This window comes from Anas acuta, chromosome 21 (assembly GCF_963932015.1).
Source record: "Anas acuta chromosome 21, bAnaAcu1.1, whole genome shotgun sequence".
Taxonomy (NCBI): Eukaryota; Metazoa; Chordata; class Aves; order Anseriformes; family Anatidae; genus Anas; species Anas acuta.
In genome coordinates, this window is record NC_088999.1 from 8,459,294 (window position 1) to 8,471,508 (window position 12,215).

Consider the following 12,215-nt stretch of genomic DNA (forward strand, 5'->3'; position numbering starts at 1 on the left):
CTCTGCCTCGCGCACTCCTTCCCCTCCGCGGGGGCGGGCGGGGGGCGGGGGCCAGGCCGCGGCGCATGCTGGGGCCCCGCGGCGGAAGGGTGGGGGCCGAGCTCTGCTTCCGGGCCGCGGCGGGCAGGCAGGGGGGCGGGCAGCGGGGCCGCCGCCGCCTCTCAGGTACGGCTGGGGGGGGGGGCGGGGGGAGCGGGGCCGGCGGCCTCCTCGGGCGGCGGGGGCGGGGCCGACCCGCGCCTGCCGAGCTCCGCGGGGCGCCGGCGCCTCGCCCGGCCCGGCCCCGCCTGTCGCGGGTCGGCCCCGCGGGCGGCCCGGCGGCAGCCCAGTCGCGCCTGTCTTGCAGGGAGAAGCCCCGGCGTGGCCCGCAGCGCCGTGCGATGGAGCCGGTTCGCGTCCGCGGGACCCGCAGCACCCTGCCGTGAGCCCGCCCCGGGGCCGAGGTGCCGGTGCCCGAGATGGCCGCTGATTCCGTAAGCACCCGCCCCCAGCGCACGCTCCCCGGCCCGCCGGGCGCCGCCGGCCCGCTTGTCCTGGCGGCCTCCCGGAGGCCGACCCCACGGTCAGCGCTTCCCCTTCCGACGCTGAGTTTAAAATGCGCGTTAAAGAGCGTTAAACGCAACCGTGTGGCTGTTGCGCTGAGACCGCCGTTCGGGCGTTGTGTGTGTAACAAACCCGAGCAGTGAGTTCTTTAACGGGCTTCTTGGTGGCCTGAGCAAAATAAGCTCTTCGGATTCCGGTCTGTCACCATGGTATTTGCTGCCTGGTCTCGTGCTGTGTCTTGTCAGAAGGCCAGTGGCAAAGCTGTAAGAATGGCAGAGGGGAGAACAGTCAAAGGGGCAGGGCTTTGCTCTTGAATCTGTTTCATTAGTAACCAGAGATTGCTAAAATATTATCTGTTTCTGAAAATGCTTGCTAAGACTGCTGTGATGAGCTCCCAGTTTAGATAGGTGGTGTGGTTGAACGCAGCCATTCGCTCACCCTTCCCCCCCCCCCCCCCCAGGGATGGGGGAGAGAATCAGAAAAAAAATGAAAGCCTGTGCGTTGAGATAAAGACAGTTTATTAGGACAGAAAATAAAGGAAAATAATAATAATGATGATAGTAGTACTACTGCTAATAGTGCGCACACACAAGTGATGCACAGTGCAGTTGCTCACCACCCGCTGGCCGATGCCGAGCCTAACCCCGAGCAGCTGCCCCCCGACCTGGGCCAGCCCCCCTGTGTACTGTTCCGCATGACCCCAGATGGGTTGGAATACCCCTTCGGGCAGTTGGGGTCAGCTGTCCTGGGCCTGTCCCCTCCCAGCTCCTACTGCACCCCCAGCCTGCCCGCTGGCAGGACAGAGCGAGAAGCTGAGACGTCCTTGGCTTGGTGTAAGCACTGCTCTGCAACAACTAAACCATCAGTGTGGTATCAACGTTATTCTCATCCTAAATCCCACACACAGCACCACACAAACTACTAGGAGGAAAATTAACTCTATCCGACCCAAAACCAAGACAATAGGCATTGAATAGACTTAATGCTTTGCCATTGTCCAGGAAAAGTTCATGGTTTTATCAGTGCAGGTTACTTTCAAGGATCATGAAAGTGAAGGTGTTCCTTTAAATGAGACTTTTCTTCTGATTTCACTTTTCTTCTGGGTTATTCACATGATAATGTTTTCTTCCTTTCCGCATAGTTTAATTTGTAACTTAGTGTCTGTTACTGAGTGCTTTTAGTTTTCAGTCCTGAAAATAGTACACCCGTGCTTAAAATACTCCCTAGTAACTGGCAGGCTGTCATTTATGTTAGGCTAAAACACAGTGTTATGGAATGAGGACCTAAGCTATTTCTGGGCTCCAAATGAAAAGCATCTCTCAACAAATAAAAAATGAGAGATCAGATTGCATGTGATGATTTCTAATTTAATAGATTTTAAAAAGGATGAGTGAATTGAAATGTTAATAATATAACATGGCTTCTTGTAGACAATCCCCATTTGGCAGAACAAACCACATGGCTCAACACGCAGCGTTGTCAGGAGGATTGGGTCAAACCTTCCTTTAAAACCCTGTCCCAGAGCAACCTTCGAGGTAAGTAGACTCATAGGGAATTTGGTGATTGCATGTAGGAGGCTGCCATTCTTGAGCAATTTTAGGCACTGTCATGAGCTGCAGTATTGTGAACCAAATGCGTCTGTAGACTAGTACTTAGAAAACCTTTTATGTAGCAGTGTATTTAATTTTTAAGAAGTTTCTATTTCTTTTTTGTAAATCTTGTGCTTGTAACTGATCATTGGCAAACATTGAGGAAAAAACCTCCTAAAATAGTGTCTGTGCACAGAGTTAGAGAGATGATAACTAGAGGAGACAGAAGAATGTTGCTGAAACACTGCCTTGTTTTGTGACCTCTGGCAGCTGCAGGTAAAACAAGGTTAATATGGAAATGCTTGCATCACTGTTTAAGATCAAGGCCAGTGCTGGGATTTGTAATGGCAAAGTGATGCGCGTGGCCTTGGCAGTGTGTTAAGCCGTATCAGGTATCCATTTACTGCCTTGCAGTCCCAAGGAACACACGCAGAAGCTAACACTGAAGCACTGCATTTCTGTAAGCTAAATGGTGTTTCTGTCACGCGTCTGGCAGATGCATCTGCTGGCCTGACGAAGGGGAAAAAGTCTCTAATGGACAGTATAGCAAATCTGGGGCGGCTTCAGGAAACAGAGCCACTGTTAACTTACTGTAATTTTCTTCTTTTTAGGTTCTACCAAATGTTTCAGAGCTCTATTTAAATGATGTCCCTCCAGTCCCAACCTTGGCAGACATTGGGTGGATAGCAGCAGATGATGAAGAAACATATGCTAGGGTTAGGTTGGTTTCCTTTTTGTGTCTGCTGATCTTTTCTTTTTTTTTTTTTCTTAATAAGCTGGTTTATTTTGCCTAGCATAATCTAGTAATTGATCAAATGCTCTCAACTTACAGTCCTTTTGAGATCTGATACAATGCATTTTGAACGGTGTTTTTCCCAAGAGACAGGAAAAATAATTTGGACAAAGGACCTTGGGAGGAATTCACAGGAAGCGCTAAGGGCACTAAGAGCTGAGCCATGCCATGTTTTACTCACTGAAAGATCTGGGCAGAGTAACCCACTGACTTGTGTTATTTTCAGCCTAGAAAGTTGAAGAGTTGAGTTCACAGAATCGCAGAATGGCTGAGTTTGGAATGGGCCTTTGTTGGTCGTCTGGTCCAACCTCCCTGCTCAAGCAGGGGCACCTAGAACAAGTTGCGCAGGACCATGTCCATTTGGCTTTTGAAGATCTGCAAGGAGGGAGACTCTACAACCTCTGTGGGCAGCTTATTCCGATGCTTTGTCACCTGCACAGAAAAAAAGTGCTTCCTGATGTTTAGACAGAACCTCTTTGTGTTCCAGTTTGTAGCTGTTGCCTCTTGTCCTGGCACTTGGCACCACCAAAAATTAGTCCCAGTTATTCTGGGACTGAAACATTCTGCCCCAGGAGTTTGGTTCTGGTCAATTGAACTTTTGTGCTCTAAGCAGGATGGTAATAATAGATATCTTGTGAAAGATACTTTTGAAATCAAAGGCAGAAATTAATGGGTAAGTGACATGTGCATCCAGCATGCTCCTCAGTATGGAGACAGTTAGTTAGTGGGTGGGAAGCGACTTGTAACTTTGTGAGCACACCCTGACTTTTGTCCCTGCATCCTTTCACCAATCCTTCTGTCATATGGCCACGATTTCTTTGACTTTGTGTTCCTTGTAATGTGGAGAAGCAGCACATACAGCGGTGCAGCCCACCTAAACAACTGTGTGTAGAACGTAGTGGTGCAGAGGCTTAATTCATTGTGTTGAATTATTTTGCTGTCCTGAGGTGGAGGCAGAGAAATGACAAACATTTTCACTGGACTTTGTCAGTGACCAACATTTTTTTGTCCTGTAGAAGCGATACGCGCCCTCTGAAGCACAAATGGAAGCCAAGTCCCTTCACTGTTATACAGCGAAATGCTTCAGTCCCCAACCTGAGGAAGCAGGGAGAGAAGCTGCTCGCCTTGAAAAAACCTGGTTTACCAGCACTGAGTCGAACAACAGAGCTCCAGGATGAGCTGAGTCACCTTCGAAGTCAGATAGCTAAAATTGTTGCTGCAGAGTCAGGTAGGAATATGAGTTCCCTTGTTCTTTTTGAACAAGAAGGGCTGACTTAGAGAACCATGTTATTTCCTCCATACAGAACAGACTTGCTTGTTTTTATTTTAGCAGAATTGTCACTCTTGTTGGCGGGATGCCATCTTTGGTGCCAACTCAGTGCTGGTTCTTTGTCTAGGTGCTTGTATTTGTTTTGTTGCAGGAGTCCTGCTTGTCTTTAAGAAATACCAGGTGTTGCTTTGTGACTGCATTTGCTGCATTTGATCTGGAGGCTGTTTGATTTCAAACACCTTGTTTCATGAAAATATGTGGTGTATTCTCACTGTTCACTGCTCCAAGTTGGCCATTAGTGTGAGGGCTACATCTTGATTTGGGTAGGAGTGAGACGACAGTGCTTGTTTCTTTTGTAAACATGGTAGTGTCATATACGTAACAAATAAAGTACTTGGGGAAGAAGTTGTATTTAGATGCTATTAGATATTTCTTCTGATGATCCATTCACTGCCATGGGAAAATACTATTGTGAGGTAATACATGCGGAGTATACTGGTCTTCCTGTGCTTGTGTTTCCCGTCACATTCAGTTGTATAATAATACACTGGATCCTGTATGCCACATGCTTCCACTCTTAGAGCAGCATGGTTAAATGAAGCCACTGGAGGCAAGGGAGCTACATTGCCCTCAACTCTGCAGGGAATAATTGTAAAACAGGGCGTTGCTGATGTCTGCTTCAGAGAAGCTGCGTATTTCCTCTTCCCCCTTTACGTAAGATCACAGGGACAAAGCATTTGGAATAAAGAACAGGGCAAATTCTGTTTTACTCCCCCTATGTTGTGAGAATAGTTCTTATTGACTTATTATCTTCTAAGTCAATAATGGGGAGGTACGGTTTAGGGCCTAGCTGTAGCTCAGTAATCTGAACTATTTAGAAGGCTAATTTTAGAAAGACTGATGTCAGAAAAGAAGTATTGTGCAATCTGCTTTATTTTATACTATTAGAGTAATCCCCTCACGGGCAATTTATCTGCAAGTATACTGTTGAGGCTAAGAACATTTCGGTTTTATTTCCCCCCCTTCTGTTTTATGTAATATATATCTAACTCATTTTCATTTCATAACACTTGGAATTTATATAGATGTTTTTATACTGATGACATTTAACAACAGGAGCAAATTAGTCTCATCCTTCCTTTGAAGCAGGTGAATGGTATTCTCATTTTACAAGTGGTGATGGAAAGCAAGTAAGGTCAAAAATGCCTGTAGTCACAGCAGAACGTCTAGTGTAAAGTGCAGGAGCTTTTGAACCAGTTCTGCATTCACACCAGTCATAATGGTATGGGGAGGAGGGAGCATGAAAGTAAATGAAAGCTGTTTTCGTAGTGGTGAAGAGCAAGAAGAGAAAAATTAAGACAATTTCAATCTACATTCTGACACAGGCTTCACCTGTGATCCTGAGCAGCAGCTAAATCTCTGTTCCTCCATTACTTGTCTGTAAAAATGGAAAAAGTAAACATTATCTGACTTCTTCAGGGACTGGGTGCAGTATTTGAACTGCAGGGGTGATACAGTGATGGGTACAATAGGGATAGAGATACATAAAATGAGTTGGTGGTATAAAAAGTACTGAAGAAGGTCTTGTGTTACCACATGGTGTTTTAGGAAGCAGAGTAACCATGGAGGGTAACACAGAGAATATGATGTGCTTTTTGTTCATTTTGAAAATAATATAGGGGAAGATATCTCATAATGCCTCTAGAATTATATTCTGTTGTTTTGGAGGAAAAAAAAAAGGATATATAAGTTGGTGTTTGTTTATCTATTCACCTATATTTTCTCTTTCAGCTTCTCCTTCATTCACACCAGACGTATTATCTCCAGGAAGCTCAAATGCATCTTCTCCTTTACCTTGTTTTGGACCCTCTTTCCAATCTACAACTTCCTTTGTCATTAGTGATATCACAGAGGAGGAAGCAGAACTGGAAACTCCCGAGCTTCCATCAGTCTCCATGCTTTGTTCTGCAACCTCTGAGTGTTGTAAATCGGAACCAAAGGATCCTGATGAGGAAGATTCTGTGTCTCTTTCCAAGGCCAGCAGTTTTGCAGACATGATGGGCATTCTTAAAGACATCCATAGGATGAAGCAGAGCAAAGACTTGTAAGTGCTTCTTTTACTCTGATTTTATGTTCTCTTTCAAAGTTTGTCATCTTTTTTTCTCTGTCATATCACTGTAGACATTGGACATAGCATTTATCTTCTTGTTAGTGCTGCTGTATATTCATGATATGGGGGGAGAGGAATGGCTATTTGTACTAGAACTTGCTAATATTTATGCTTTTTGTTTTTTTTTTTCTTTTCCTTTATGATGGCTTATCTGCTTGGTTAGAAAGCAGTAGAGGGAAACTTAAACCGATTAGCACGATGTTTGGCTATTTCAACCTGTTCAACTGAAAAAAAAAAGAGTGCTTTGCCCAGCTGAAGACCAGAAGTATATGTACAAGCAGCTTTCAGAGCGAGGGCTGCACTCCTGTTCTCTGCTTGCAGTGGTTCCAGGTGCTGGTGCTTACACTGTTTGAAGGCCCAAGTTGTCTCTGGTTGGGAAACTGCAGGTTTTTGTACAGGAATTAAACATGTGGAGTGTCTCATGTTCCTGACTTGCTCTGATTTGCATCAGGCCCAGCTCTGAGCATGGGCAGAGTATGTTTTCGTTTGCCTCATTATGAGTTTACATGTATACACTGATCATGAGAACATACCTCAGGATGCTGATATGCTGACTGCTGCGTGGCTGAGGCAGGATTCTGCCCAGCTGAAAATGTAGCTTCTTTAATACATTAGCTGTACTGTCTTTATCTTATATGTGAAATTACAGTAATGAAATTCAGTTTCCAAATTCTTCAGTACCAAAGCTCTCTCCACCCATTATGTCAGTAAGATTCCTGGCCAAAAACATGTTGCATGATGGTTGTTCACACCTTCTATGCCTAATTCAGTTTAAAAGAAATGTAATTCTCAGCATATTTTCAGCATAACTTGCACCATCCACGACTTTATCCAGTAGGACTTCACAGTGCCTTTGTGGAGGGCAGTTCCAGTGAGCTGATGGGTGCCCCATTTAGACTACAATATGCACAGATACGCACAGATACAATTCCTTTGACTAAGTTTCTGGCTGCTGTAGCAAGGCAGGGACTCAAACCCACCGTGGCATGAGGGGGAACTTGACCCCAACCTAGTCTCTGGATATTATCTCCCACACATTTTTGCCACTAAGCCTGGAGGTCCTAAAAGGGAAAACTTCCTTTTATGCAGGCTCTGGATAGCAAAGTCCAAGCAGCTCAGGATGGTGATGTGACCTAGGGTCCCATCTAGTGTAGGATAACCCAAACGAAAGCCCCAGGACAAACGGACACAATGACCAGCGTTCTGTGCCGTAAGCCAATTTATTACTGCGTGACATTATCTTATATAGTGTCAAAGCGTCCCACCCAGGAACCCAGGACCCCTCCCACTGTGCTCGCAGGCACCCCAGACCCCTCCTTTCGTGCATGTAGGCACAACCCAGAATAATCCCACAATCTAGGGTGCCAAAACTGCTAGGGGATCCCATTGTTTTCCCAGCAGAGTGGGTCTCCCCAGGCATCTGGACTTCACTCAGTCAACTCTTATTTAATGCAGCAAGAATTTAGTAGTACCCATATATCAGCTCGAGCTGGGTGCCTCCAAGGAGGGACCCCGCTCAAAAGTTTCCCTCTGTTCCTATACCTGTACAATCTTTGTTTCATCCACTACAGTCTAATTAGCTCTTGACACATACAGGTTACATTCCTTCAGATCGGCCGTTCTCTGTTGTGGAGCAGGATGGCTTCTGTTATCTCCCAGGGCAGGCTGTCATCTGTATACTTTTTGTTGTTCTAGCACCTCCTCTATTTGTAACAAAAGGTGATGATTAAGGCTGCAGAAAAAAAGCTTAAAGAATCTCACCAGAGGTGCGAACGATCAGCTTGGGCACTTCTATTTACTAATACACTGCATGTTTGTCTTCCATATAGAAACCGAACTTCAGTGAAGGAGGAAGACCCTGCTGTTCTTATAGCTGAAGTTTTGAGAAGAAAGTTTGCCCTAAAGGATGAAGATCTAACTATGAAAGAGAAATGATGTTACTGTTATGAAACTCTGTAAGCAAAAGTGTTAAGTTCCTAGATTTTTTTCACGCAGTAGCTGCCTTCCTAAGGATTGAACCTTTTGCCACTTTTATTTATTACAAATTTTCTGCACTGGACACTTAGAAAAGACCCTTCAGATTTGTTTTGTTATATATATATATATATATAATTTTTTTTAAGATGGAAGTCTGTTCCCCTCTGTATTTTGATGTTGATTTTTGCTAAGGATCTTCTAAAGAGTGCAGTGAGTGCTGCTAGATTATATTCCTTCTGCTTACTCAAATTAAGTCACGTTAACTTAAAACTTTTTGTTGCAATATAACTAGTTACCATTTTCAGTATAAATCTATGTCACGCACCCAGTTCTTTCTGTTCTGAGTATGGTACAGAGCTACCGCAAATAAGCTAATTAATGCTTCCGGGTCCACAGCCTCATAAACACTGAAGAATCACAGTTGTAAAAGGTGTCTTCCCAGTAACGTTGTCTAATCTGATGGTAGGATGAAATTGAAGTCAATGATAAAACCAGTTGTGTCTAAGGGCTGTTGGCTGAATTTAGTATGTCCTTGGTATTTCTTAACTCACGTATTATCCGCACAGTTGCATGAGAAAACAGCCTTAATTTATTGCCAGTAAACTTAATGTTTCATTAAAGAGTTTGTATTCAAATAACGTATTTTATCTAGCACTCAAAAGGTATACTTATTGAACCACCAATGCTAAGAATGGAGCACCCACCAGAAGAACTAGCATCAGAGAAAAGGGAAGAAAGATATTGACATTGGTTATGAGTATAGTTCTCACTGACTGATAACGTTTCCTTCAGCTACAGGTTCTCTGCAGTGTTCCTTATCGCTCTATTTAAAGTATGATTTTTCCTTTATGTAAACTGAAGCCTTAAAAAGAGAGTAGTTGTCCTTTATGTTATTAACATGTCCAAAACATGTCTGAAATGGTGCCTTGTATCCGGGGGATGGGAGATTTCAGCTGCTACAGATGAGGTGTTAGATGATAGTGCTGCAGATGAATGTTTCCAGATGCCAATGATTTTCTTAATCCACCAGTCCCTCAGGCCTTGAAAAATGAAATCATCATCCCTACCTTAGAAGTGAGAGAAGAGGCTTTTATTTCCTCTGAAAAGGAAATGAGTGAGCGAGACTAGAAATAGCATTTACATGTAAGATTTAATCAGTTTTATTTATAGGATATGCAGCTGCAGTTTAAAGAACAGCTCTTCCCCACTGAGATGCAAACCACAAGCTGATTATTCTCTCTGAACCAATAAGGATTGTTTGGATAAGGATTTGGTGGGAATTAGTATGCCTCCAGAGAAGATGGGACTATAACCACAAGTCCCTGTTCCTGGAATGTGCTCCATGTGCAAGCTGGATTTAAGAGACAGTATTGGCTCAATTAACTTTTAGACTATGTCCTAACTCCAGTTTTACCTGTTGTACTGAAATTCTAGCCCAAAGGGAAAGTAAAGGTATCTAAAATGGCAACATTTTCAAAGTTAAAGCAGTGGTTAAGAAAAACTAGATGTACTCAACTTTTTTAAAGTCATGTGCTTTTTTCTAACAAAGTAGCTTGTTTTGAAGTGTGATCAGGGTCTTCGATGGACTGTGTTCTCCGCTGCTTAGGACCCCTGGGGTTTTTGAGCAGCTAGTCCCTGCACTTCCAAACAGATAGAATATAAAATGCTACAGATCTAAAAGCAGAAAATTAAGTTGAATATGCTGTAAAAGCATAATATAGGAAGTACTACTGCTGTTAAGAGATATGGGGCAGAAAAAAAAAACTCACACCAGGTGTTGAATATATGCAGGGTTAGAGATTGTCTCATTTGTGTTAAAAATTTTCAGACAAGGAAGAAAGCGCGGTCATAAGAACAACCTCTGTTTGATCACTATTACGTGCAGGTTACTGTTGGTGCTGCGACTGCCCTCAGAGTTTCATACTTCTGGCTGAGGGAACTGTTGACTCTACCGCTTTTGGAGATTCTGATAAAGTAAAATGTACCAAGCTCACTTGATGGGACTGCTGGTGCGTAACAGCAATAAATATAGTGTCACAGCCCAGGCAGCGAAGGAGGATGGAGAGAGCAAGAAATTAGCTGGCAGAGAATATTTTCATTGCATTGATTCTCTGAAAAACGGAAAGGCAAGGCTCTTCTTGGTCTCTTGTGGTTGGGAATGCAGAGCTGCTGGCCAAAGAACCCAAAGTTTTGCACCTGCTGGTGGAAAATGAGTACTGCAGGCTGCCGCCGGCCGCGCATGCGCGGTGGCGCCCGCGGGCGCCCTCTGCCGCCACCTGCTGGTGGAAAACAAGTACTGCAGGCGGCCGGGAGGCGCACATGCGCGGTGACTCCCGCGGGCGCCCTTTGCCGCCACCTGCTGGTGGGAAAGGGGTACTGCAGGCTGCCCGGGGGCGCGCATGCGCGTTGCTTATTACGTCTTTTTTTTTTTTGATGTGTAATTTCCTGCGCTCCTAGATTTTTCTTCATATGTAAATGAAAGGTTTGAGCTAATTCCTGTTGAAAATATTTCATTTACTTTCTTGGTTGTATTGTCCTTTCTATGTTCAAAGCTGAGGCAAAAATACGGTAAATTTTGCTTCTAGAAACACCACAGTTCTTTTGTCTGCACTCCGCATGCTGTAAACTAGGGATGGGGAAAAAAAATAAAAAAATAAATAAAAGATCACAGCTGCTGCTGCTCCTGCTCTCTTTCTTGTGGTTTGGCCCCTCCTCTTTCCCAGGTGATTGGGTTTGGGCGGGGCCAAATGTTATACGAGCCCTAGGCATGCTATCATGCTATCAGAGAGCTCCTTCTGCCTGGGCTGCTCTTTGGGGTCAGTGATTTGTTTATTCTTCTGTTAGCTACATGCAGGGTTCTTTTGGTGGGTCAGAGTCTTGTACGATCATTTAGAGGAAACCAATCTAGTAGTATGTGCATTTATTGCATGAATCAAGATTTTTGCAGGGTTACAGGGCAGATGCCACCAGGTCTACCCCTTTTGTTGTTTTTGTTTTGTTTGATTTTTTTTTTTCTTATTTTCTTTTTCTTTTTTGGAAGGGGGTTTGGGATTTGAGTGTCCTATTTTTTTGGGTTTGGGATTTGAGCATCTTAATTTTGTGGGCTTGGGTTTTGAGCATCTTAATTTATTGGGTTAGGGGTTTTATGCATAGGTCTTCAGGTGTTTAGTGTGGTAAATATTTTGGGTTATGTCTGTAGGGGTTTCGAGGATTTTTAGGGTTAGGGCTTGAGGCTTTTTTGTAAAGGCGTAAGGGCTAGGGTTACAGTGCGTGCTGGTAAATGTAATTCTCGAAAACTCGGCCCGTGATTGGCTGTGCCGGCTGTCCAAGGAATGCTGGTAAATATAGTTTTCCGGCACCAGGCTTCCGGGAGGCCATGTTGGGTGCCCGGAGCATGCCGGGAGATGTAGTTCTCAAACTCCGGACTTCCGGGAGGCCATGTTAAGTGCCCAGAGCATACCGGGAAATGTAGTTCGGGGACTCCGGACTTCCGGGAGGCCATGTTGGGTGCCCGGAGCATGCCGGGAGATGTAGTTCTCAGACTCCGGACTTCCGGGAGGCCATGTTGTGTGCCCAGAGCATACCGGGAAATGTAGTTCTGGGACTCTGGACTTCCGGGAGGCCATGTTGAGTGCCCAGAGCATACTGGGAAATGAAGTTCTTGGATTCCAGACCTCCGGGAGGCCATGTTGGGTGCCCAGATCATGCCTGCAAATGCAGGGTTAGGGTTAGGGTTAGGACACTTTTTAGCGCGACGCCGCCCGGGCACATTTTAGCGCGGCGCCGCCCGGGCACATTTTATGTTAGGGGTTAGGGTTAGGGTTAGAGTTAGGGCACATTTTAGCGTGATGCCGCCCAGACACATTTTAGTGC

The 12,215-nt window shown here is 44.9% G+C and overlaps 1 protein-coding gene across 1 annotated transcript; it reads left to right on the plus strand.

Moving 5' to 3' along the window:
• The first annotated feature begins 19 nt into the window (after positions 1-19).
• On the plus strand, positions 20-9,216 carry MTFR1L (mitochondrial fission regulator 1 like). Its single transcript, XM_068657639.1, has 7 exons — positions 20-165; positions 347-473; positions 1,974-2,078; positions 2,744-2,853; positions 3,942-4,153; positions 5,987-6,299; positions 8,195-9,216. The coding sequence occupies exons 2-7, from the start codon at positions 459-461 to the stop codon at positions 8,298-8,300; spliced, it is 861 nt and encodes a 286-aa protein (XP_068513740.1). The 5' UTR covers positions 20-165; positions 347-458; the 3' UTR covers positions 8,301-9,216.
• Positions 9,217-12,215: the final 2,999 nt, after the last annotated feature.

Bases quoted from the DNA above. Each gene is read 5' to 3' on its own strand.
- MTFR1L (XM_068657639.1), top strand. The intron at 2,079-2,743 runs GTAAGTAGACTC...TCTTCTTTTTAG, and splicing joins GTCCCAGAGCAACCTTCGAG to GTTCTACCAAATGTTTCAGA. The intron at 4,154-5,986 runs GTAGGAATATGA...TTTCTCTTTCAG, and splicing joins AATTGTTGCTGCAGAGTCAG to CTTCTCCTTCATTCACACCA.